This window comes from Archocentrus centrarchus, chromosome 20, assembly GCF_007364275.1.
Source record: "Archocentrus centrarchus isolate MPI-CPG fArcCen1 chromosome 20, fArcCen1, whole genome shotgun sequence".
Taxonomy (NCBI): Eukaryota; Metazoa; Chordata; class Actinopteri; order Cichliformes; family Cichlidae; genus Archocentrus; species Archocentrus centrarchus.
Genome location: NC_044365.1, coordinates 6,068,627 through 6,078,924, shown reverse-complemented (window position 1 = coordinate 6,078,924; position 10,298 = coordinate 6,068,627). Strand labels below are relative to the sequence as shown.

The following is a 10,298-nucleotide window of genomic DNA, read 5'->3' as shown; positions in this document are numbered from 1 at the left end:
TTCTGTCTACGAGGTTAAAATCACCTCCAATAATAAAGTGTTCTTGCTTTAGTACTCTTTGGTTACATGTTAACGCGTGATGACGCATTAGGCTTACGTACAGTGCGTGCGGAGTGCGTGATGACGCATTAGGCTCACGTACAGCACGTGCGGAGTTGTACAATTTTAACTGCTGTGTCCTGCACGTTGACATTGGGATTGAAATCCGACCCAAGAGGGCTTCTGTGTGTGCGGAAACCGCTATAGGTTAGTCATTTATGTGGTTTTAAAAACATTAAACATGCTGTACATCATGTGTTAAGACAAGACTAAAAGAGGCGGCCTGAATGCATTGTTAATACGCCATTTAAGAAATTAAAGAAGTCTCATATATATAACGTTAGCATAGCTGCTGGGTAGTCAGTGAAAGTAGCACTGGATTAATAGCGACACAATCCGAGCTGCTGTGTGTCACTGTTTTCTTAGTCTTATTTGAATTGCCGAATAACCCGGATATGAGAGTGGTCTGGAACCTGGCTGTAACATGCTAGCAATGTTAGGATAACCAGGTTTAGGTTAGTTTTGACCCAGTTAGTTGCACTCAAGCTAAACGTGACGTTACCCAAGGGTAGCATCAGTTACATGGTAGCGATATCACGGCAGTTTTAAAGTAGAAGGGCACTCAGCTGAGCACATACCTCGCTCACCCCAAATTTTCTATGTGCCGATACTACGCGGTAGTAGATACTACATAATGTTGTGATACTCAATCATAAATAATTTTGAGCATTCTGGATCATTAGATCCGGAATCCTCGTTCAGTTATGAACAGACTTTGATAGAACTTATGGTCATGCTGTACCCTAACTGTTTTTAGAGGATTCTGACATCTCCTCATAAGATTAGATGCAAATATGTAAATATTGTCCTTATCTCATAATGGTAAAGAATCATTTTACAAATCCTGGATCCAGATCATGATCCGGATCCATCCATCCATTCATTCTCTTCCGCTTGTCCTGTTCAGGGTTGCGGATCACCATCAAAATTTAAACCATTGGTCCTTATACACCTCCAACAACTCCAGAAATTTTAATGGAAATCCATTCAAGATTTTCGAGTTAGCCTGCTAACAGATAGACAGACCAACACAAAAACATGACCTCTTCCCGCGAGGTAATAAGAGCAGTTCATTCTCTGATGGGGAATTTTTGGTTGACTCTGTCGGTGGGCGAGGTAATCAAACACCTACAGGCTGTTTACATCATAAGTTTAGCTATGTTACTGTTGAGTGTTAATAATTGTACTTATTCTCCGTTGAGCTTGAGGTGAGAGACATTCTCTTTGCTTGCACAAAGAGACGAGTCAAGGTGTGTTGAGTCTTAATGTCTTGTTTGTATTTGTTTCCATGTCAGACGGGGCAGGATGGGAGCTTCATGGTCCACGTCTGGATCTAATACGGTCAAAGCAGAGGCCATGGTCTCTACTCGGGGCTGTCCAGTGCAAGAGGAAGCTCAGCCTGTCAAAGGTACAGTGCTTGTATTTTCATTACACTAAGGATATCATAACATAAATGCTGGGTGATGCACTGGTTGTGATTTCATGCGTGATGAAGCTTTCAGATACTAGTGATGGAATGATGAGGCCCCCGTGAATGTGTCGAATCTTTCTGGCCAACTGATTCACCAACAGCCTGATCACAGGAAGCCTGTTTAACAGCTCATTTAGGAGTGCTGACACCTGCTGGACATCTGAAGTACTGTTATGTTACATGTTGGCTGGCGGCTCTTTTAGTATAATTATGCAGTTATGTCAAAATCTCTATTTGAGGTATTGTAAAAGTAGATTAAATAAATCTGTGCTGACTTTTTATATCCAAGTATCAGTAGCTCAGTTGTGGTATATCAGTAAAATATTGTATATAGTCACACTGTGGTGTGTTTGTGGATAAACAGTTACAGGAAGTACTTGGGTGGAGGTGGGGGGGTGCTTAATTGATTTTTTATTCACGAATAAAAACATTTTGACAGTGTTGGGGCTCAGGTGATTCCCCAGCCTTAGAAAACTCTCTCTCACAGGCCTCGAGGCTGTAGTACCAGATGTAACATCACTGTCAAATACTACTATATCAGTGAAAGGTCAAAACCCCCACCGAACCTTTTCAAGGATTTCAAGTGTGTTAGCAAATTGAGAAAGGGACCTCTAGTACAGGGGTGTCAGACTCAGTCACAGGACGGGCCAAAACTGCAAACACAGTCTCAGTCACGGGCCAAACAGGATTAACCTTTATTGAACATCTAAAACTAAAAATATTTTAATCAGCGATATGAATTTGAATGGCCAGAATACAGAAATGTTTTCATGAACACATTCACTTAAATATCAAATTATATTTTTCTTCAAAAATAACCTCAGAGAAAATAAGAAAGCTGTCTTCAGGACTTTGCTGCGCAGTGTTTCCTGCTGTGTGACGCACTGATGCACTGTCAGCTCACCTGTGCAGGTCTCCCTCTGCAGCTTCTCCCACATCCCTCCCACTAATCCGCTGTTTTCCCCGCACATCGCAGGCGAGGAACAGAGACACACATGTTTACCTCTGATGTCAGCGATCAGGTCGTCTGCTTCCCACCTGTTTGGAAAATCCCTGTTTTCCACTTTTCATGTGGCCTTTGTTGGGGGTCAGGCAGCTTAAATGTCACAGTAAAAAGGGCTGACCCACATTTTTATCCGCTGATCACTGATCAGTGTGTCATTGGCAACACGGGAAAATGGGTTAGCGCACAGGTCTTGACCTGTGCAGCATCTGTTGCAGTGCATTGTGGGATTTGTGGTATAAGTGGTGGGGGTGCTATTTTCTGGCGGACCATTAGTAGCTATATGAAATTATCTCGTGGGCAATTATATTGCAGGCCAAATCTGGCCCGTAAGCCTTGAGTTTGACACCTATGCTCTAGTACCTATGTATCCTTCATAGTTTTGACCGTATGTACAGTTAATATAAAACAGCAATTAATAATCCACAGCTAACTATTAATGGGACACAATTGCTAATAACAGCCTGACAGTGGAATCTCAGTGGGAATGGACTCTCTCCCACAGTAGGGGGAGGAAGAAAAGGAAAAGATTATCATGTTTAAATTCAGTGTTTATCATAAATATTAGTATAAAGCGACACTCTTAGATTGAGGTATAACCAGCGTAGCTGCGTCTCTTTCAGCTCCTTCACACACAGATGATGTTTTGCTGAAGGTTAACAGCTGCTTGAGTCACTTGTGCTTTTTATTTGTGTTTCTAAGCTGTAGTTCACATTAATGTTAGGAGCTGCAGATTTGCTTTGTTTAAAAACCAGCGTCTTACAGTAGATTATTTCTTATTTTGGTTTTTTTTACTAACAATATTAATATTTTGATCTATATTGTGAAGTCATCAGAATTTTAGGAAATATTGTGATCCAGATTTTGGGACATAGTCCCCAGCACCAATGCTGCGTTTAATAAATGTTTTTGACATGTTGTAATTTGGCTGTGTGTACTTTCTCCCTCAGAGTGCCCTGTGCATCATGCTCAGCCTGCTACAGGTAGAGAGGGACGAGCCCAATAACTCTCATTCTTACTGTCATTGTCATGAATTATACAACTTTTACTGAATTATGTTCAATTGTTGACAGTTTGTGTATGTCTGCTTTTCTTAGCGTCTTCCCCTTCAGGATGTCCCATGCATCAAGCTCAGCCTGCCAAAGGTAGGTACGGCAATCTAAAGGTCAGATTTCTATGTTCATTTTGTTGTTTTATAGAAATGATTAAAACTACACCTCAAATCAGTTTCTCCTGCAGGTCCAGTCCACCAGGATCGGGCGTATGACTTTGTGGAGTGTCCCATGAGAGCTGCAGCAGGCGTGAAGAGTGACATTGATCCGACAAATATGGTACATTGGCTTTGGATATCTGCTGATACTGAGTACTGATCAGATACCAGTGTTAAATGAATAAGGACTGAAATAAATCCAACAATAAAATTTATATTCTTCCCAAACATAATCACATGGCAGCAGTCTCATTTCAGCTCAGTGTTAGAGTGATTAGGCTGCTACATGTTACACACTGCTGTTGCTTACAGTGGTGCTAGCTTCTGCTGATAAAATCATATTAATCTAGTTAAAAACGTTATGTTAAAGTATGTGGGATAAGACCTGCCCGACTCATGGCAACACCAAAAATGACTTAAGCCGAGTGTGAAAGTGTCATAGTTAACTAGACTGTATTTAAGGTTGTAACCAAAAACCCATTAAAAAAAATACATTTTAACTTGATGGGACCAGAAGTGCAAAAATGCTGACTTGTTTCCAGGTTTTAGGACTCATTCCTGTGTCACTGCACATGGATGACTTATTGATCTGATGCTTGCATTTTATTTAAATCTTTTTCACGTTAAAGGTCACGTTGTTGTGTCGTCTGCTTATCTTTTTCCACGTGTGTCTGTACAGATGCCTCCTCCCAACCAAATGCCAGCTCCGGATCAGCCCTTTGATCTTTCCATCAAAAGAGAGGAGTCCACGATTCCCCGTCACGGCACAGAGAAGAACTGGGTTTATCCGTCTGAACAGATGTTCTGGAACGCTATGCTGCGGAAGGGGTCAGTCCGCACTGGACTGCTATTAAGATACTATTTCAGGCTATGATAGTTTGAACTCGAAGTGGATTGACCCTCTTTGTATTTAGTACCTCATCTAACCTCAAAGTCAGTGTTTCTGCAAATGCTTTTTTTGAATTTTTTAAAAATTTGCTTGGATTTCAAACACCAAGTAAGGTTAGCATTTTTTGTTAATCATTGCAGCAGCACAGTGAATCTTCATGAAAAATGGCTGTTTGAGAGACTGCTGGGGTTCTCTCATTGGTTTAACAACCTGCTTTTGTCTGTGCTGCAGGTGGCGCTGGCGAGATGATGACCTCGATAAAGGAGACATGACCAACATCATTAAAATCCACAATCAGAACAACGAGCAGGCTTGGCAAGAGATCCTGAAGTGGGAGGCACTGCATGCATAGTGAGTCAACACAGCATTAAAGGATAATTTAAAAAAACGATGATCTGCCCGTTGATCAAATCGTTGAGCCCTACTTGATGAGTGTTTTACCTCATGTTTTCCTCCAGTGAATGTCCATGTGGGCCGACTTTGAAGAGATTCAGTGGGAAGGCCAAAGAGTACTCCCCCAGGGCCCGCTTTCGCCACTGGATGGGGTGAGAGTCAAAACACTTTTTAACTTAAGATTTGTTGCACAGCTGATCTGTGCACATCAAATTGTTGCAGCTGCTCCCATGCTGTCTGCGTGTCATGTTTTTTGTGATATTGTTTCCATAAGCCTACTCACATAAGCCTAAACACTGTGTTCTGCAAGGTAAAGTTAGCGTTTTTTTTGTTTGTTATGTTACCGGAGTCTAGTTGTCAGGGTTGGCTGTGGCAGGCAAGGCAGAGGACCCAAAAGCAGGACTCATGAGGCAAGAAGCCCATTTGAAATCCAAGGCTTTAATAACGTGACTTGGCAACATATCATGAACTTAAAGTAAACCCGGAATTAGACATAGAGCACACAGCTGCAGAACACACGACAGAAGTAACAACTAAAGTTAACTGACGACGCGACGAGGACAAAGTGAAAACACTGACAATATATCCACAGCAGGTAATGGGCAAATGGGAAACAGCCGGGAGGGAAACACAGGAAGCAAAACTAAACCCAAAGCACACAGACTTACCAAAATAAAACAGGAAATAACCTAACATGGTACACACCGGCTTGACACCTGGGGATACTGACACAGAGCGATAACAGGAACAGAACACAGGGAGACAGAAACAGAGCCCCCACAACAAAACAGAACCATACAAAGTGTAACTGCACTGGTAAAATATAAAAAAAAAAAAAGCCTTCGGTGACAGCAAGCAAAATGTTGAATGCAGCGATGAGAGGGCGTTTATGTGGAGCCGTGGTTTGAGGTTGCTATAGTCAGGAGCATCACAGGGTCACCTGAATGTTTTTAGCCCAGTAGGCTACATGGACGTTGGACCTTGTGGCACGAGCCCACTTATTACATGTCATTCTACTGTATATAATGCCCGTTCCTAACTATGAAAATTTCATGCTCATAGGATGGTGATCGTAGGTCTACTGCTGATTTCCTGTTCCCACTAGGTGGCGTTATGAGTGTGACCCAGTGTTGGTACATAGATGTGTCCAGACTCACACTCTCATCAAACGTGAAGTTTGGGACAGATTGGACAATTTATATTTGAGATGTGACAGATTGGTATCCTATGGTGAAAACCCCAAAACTTCACAGTTTAATATCATCAAGTTCTTTAAATTGAACTCACCAAATGTCATGTTGATCTGATGAAGTCTGTAGGAGGAGTTAGTTAAGCTACAAGGCCTGAAAATGGAGCTAAATGCCCCACAGAAACAAAACCCAAAAATCAGAGCATTGCAACACAGTTTACAAAAAGCAGCACAGTTTGATATTCTGCAAAATCTGCGATAATTTTTGATGACCTGCTTGTCTAGATAACATTGAGTGATTTTTGGTTGAACCCCCTACAACAAGTTTGTTAAAACAGAAGGCCTGAAAGCTGCAAAAAATAGCCGCAAAATCACATTTTAAATTCAAACTTCCTGTTGGGTTTCAGGTGTGGCTCCAAGAGACCTTTTTGCACGTCTGAGGATGTTACACAAACCAAATTTCAGATACACACATGAAACATAGCTCCAGTGTTGATTTTTATTTTATTTTGTAGGTGGCGCTGTGGAGCCATTTCACGATATTCAGTGATAAGAGCAATCAAACCTGAAAGCTTTCATGATGACAGAGGGGTGTGCCAGATTTCATGACTTTTTGAGCTTTCCGAGCCCCTTATCAAGCACTTCCTGTTTCATGGTGAATTGGCTTGGCACCAGGGTGCGCTGTTAAACAATTTTTGCACTGAATCATCATCAAGGTCTAAAGTTTACTCGGACCACTTTTGAGGTGGATTGGGTAAAACTAGGAGGAGCAGTACATCAAAGTATAAAACTTGATATTTTTGCTTACCATTAGGTGGTGCTCTAACTATTAAAGACTATATGCGTATGTGTTGTCTCTGGAGCTTGAAAAAAGGCAACTGGACTTCTTTACATTTTTCTCTTCCAACATCTTCAAGAAACATAAAGAAGTCCATTCGCCTTTTTTCAAGCTCCAGAGACTACACAGACACATCCGTGTGTTCAAGGCGGCCAGGGTCACGCTGGTTTATGAAAACTCACAGTTTTCAAAATAAAGTAACACCAACTCCTTAAGGCTTTGATCAACCACCATAAAGCTGTACCTGAAAATTTAAAATGTGACATTTCTTGTTTCCACTAGGTGGCGCTGCAACTATTGTGAAATTATGTCACATGCATGTATTCAGGGTGGACTTTATGTGTGAGAAGTTTGAGCCAGATTGGATAGTGTATGTAGGAATGACAGCCAATTAAAATTTCATGGCAAATGATTGAAATTCACCGTGGCGCCTTGGCCACGCCCTTCAATGAAAACTCACAAGTTTAGCAATTTAGACTCACCCACACCTGCAGTTTAGGCTAACCAAATATGAAGTTGATGCCATGAAAATTCTAGGAGGCGTCTGAGAAAGTAAGAGTGCTGTAAATCGCAAAAACGGCACCAAAATTGCGTGATTGATTCAAAATGGTGGACTTCCTGTTGGGTGTACGGCATCACTCCAAGAGGATTTTTTTGTACATCTTGACATGTTACATATGTGTACCAAATTTCACACATGTACATGGAACACAGCAGTGAGGCTCATCTTTTGCAACATTATAGGTGGCACTATAGAGCCATTTTGGAATGCCCATACCCAAGACCATTAAAATACATAGAATTTCACCAGACCTGATGTGTCTGCAGAATTTCATGAGCTTTTGAGTATGTTTAGGGCCTCATAATGTGATTTGTTTATCCTAAAAGAAAAAAAAGAAGACATAAAAGCAAGAAGAAATGGAGCGGATACAACAGGGCCTTCACACTGTCAGTGCTCAGGCCCTAATAAACTAAATATGGCCCACAAATGACCCAACTGATGGTTTAATATTTTCCATCCCCTGAAAACAGTGGGCTTGTTACTAGTTAATGTTGTCACCACAGAAATAAGAAATCTTGTTGTCTAGTGTAAATAATTTGGCTAACACAGTTGTTAGCTTTGGTCATATCCCGCAGTCAGAAGTGTGGAGAAAATGTAGTGCTGAGGAATGACTGCGAATCTTGGAAACTGTAAGGACCAATTTATAATGAGTAGAGCAGAGTAGAGTACTGGATGTGCAGCACTGTGTTCATGTTGCTTTATGTGCTTCAGTGCAGCTAAACTTTGCAGGCTTCTGTTTGCTTCTCTTCTGCTCTTTACACTCATTTATAGTATCTGAATACAGGCCAGTTACAGATTAATCTGTAGCAACAAAGACTGTGCTGAGAATGTATTTAAGAGTTGAGTGACCACAGATTCATCATTCAGGTATTTTACTGAATGAGCTCTACAGCAGCTCTTCCGCTTTAAGCTACAGACACTGAAACAGAGCGTTAGAAACAGCTTCAAATCTGGTATTTTGGGCTGAAACTTGAAATGCATGTTCTGGGGACATGTGACTCCTAACACTGACATGTCACTAAGTAGTTCACTAAGGAACTCTTTAAAAGATAAGTGTCAACCTCATGTTAGGGAACCTCCTGGTGACTAATTTAATTTGTCTCTTTGTAGCTATGAGCTGCCATTTGACCGACATGACTGGATAGTTGACCGCTGTGGGAAGGAGGTGCGCTACGTCATCGACTATTATGATGGAGAAATCGACAAAGACACCTACCAGTTCTCCATCCTGGATGTACGGCCTGCTTTTGATTCTTTAGATGCTGTGTGGGACCGCATGAAGGTGGCCTGGTGGCGCTGGACCTCCTAAAGGACTCCAAATCATACTTGAGTCAAATATACAAAACTGTCATTGTCCATTTCAGCTCTTTGCAACTTGTGTGATGCTGAAAAAAGAAATGAATGAATGAAGCCCATTAAAACATGATATGCATCAAAAGAAAGTAGAAGGGTTTGTCCAGCAGGTCATACTACACTCACTGTGTCTATGACAATCTGTTCACTTGAGCTCGAGTTGCGTTCTCGCAGCTCTCTGACTGTGACTGAACTGATTGGAAGCACGACTCACCCAGCAGTACAGGCCTGATGTTAGAAAACACACAAAATCAGTGGGGACATTCAGACCAGCTTTGAAACCTGCTGATCTTCCTTTAGTAGCTAACCTTACAACATTAATCAATCAGGATTGTAAACTGAGTGGGTTCTTATATTTTAATATTTCCACCTCCTCAAACTTTCTGAGTGGCTTTCAGCCATTTATAAAACATAATGGTTTTTATATATATATATATATATATATATATATATATATATATATATATATATATATATATATATATATATATATATATATATAAATTCATGATGGCTGCCGAAGTGATTCCATTTATGACGGCCACTATATAAACAGGATGTGTTATTCACCATTGTGAATTGTGTATTGAATGTGTGTGAATGTGTTTGGGTGTGTTTAAGTATTTTGACCTTTTCAAATACAAATGTTATTAAAAATGATCTCTAACCTGCTGTCTCGTTATACAGCTGAAATTGAAGGGTTACAGACAGTGTGCTGGACTTTCAAATAACAGCTTCCAAAATATAAAACATGGTTGTAAATATTGCTGGATGTCACTCGGTGGGCTCATTTATGACAATTACTGTGTAAACACAATACATTAAACTGTATTTATTAACCGTGTTTTTCCTGGTGTCATAGCAGTGAGTGAGAGAAAATCCTGGTATTCCGGATCACTTTTTTTTTAATTCTTTGAACGAAGACATTTTCTTTTCCCTGACTCGGTGAATATTGTGGACTCAACAGCAAATTTTACTGAGAATTTTTCTGTTTCTCACGCTCAGTTGGCCCCTCCACGCTGACCCTCACCTGCCATGGTACCTGGGACTGGGACCCAAGGTTTGGAGTTTCTGAGTTCAGGATTCTTTCTAGTTTTGAGTTTTAGGATATCTTTGGATTAGTTTTCTGTTCACACAGTTGTTAATTCTTTGTGTTTACAAGTCTTTTTCATCTTCAGCTGTGTTTTGGTCCTCGCCTGCTCCCCCCTCATTCTCTCTTGTATTTATATGGTCCAAACCTGCCTTTGGTCATTTTTCAACCATCCCTTTTCAAACAAATCAAATTCAGATC

At 40.8% G+C, this 10,298-nt stretch overlaps 1 protein-coding gene across 4 annotated transcripts; it reads left to right on the top strand.

Annotated features, from left to right (window-relative positions):
• The first annotated feature begins 132 nt into the window (after positions 1 to 132).
• On the top strand, positions 133 to 9,421 carry hccsb (holocytochrome c synthase b). Of its 4 annotated transcripts, none has more exons than XM_030756908.1 (9): positions 133 to 246; positions 1,395 to 1,507; positions 3,524 to 3,556; positions 3,671 to 3,718; positions 3,813 to 3,904; positions 4,463 to 4,611; positions 4,904 to 5,023; positions 5,131 to 5,217; positions 8,765 to 9,421. In XM_030756908.1, exons 2-9 carry the CDS (start codon positions 1,405 to 1,407, stop codon positions 8,961 to 8,963), a joined length of 831 nt encoding a protein of 276 aa, XP_030612768.1. In that variant the 5' UTR covers positions 133 to 246; positions 1,395 to 1,404; the 3' UTR covers positions 8,964 to 9,421. The 4 variants fall into 4 exon arrangements, with proteins under 4 accessions (XP_030612768.1, XP_030612767.1, XP_030612770.1 ...); XM_030756907.1 differs by having other exon boundaries at positions 3,801 to 3,904; XM_030756910.1 differs by lacking the exon at positions 3,524 to 3,556.
• The last annotated feature ends 877 nt before the right edge of the window (positions 9,422 to 10,298 follow it).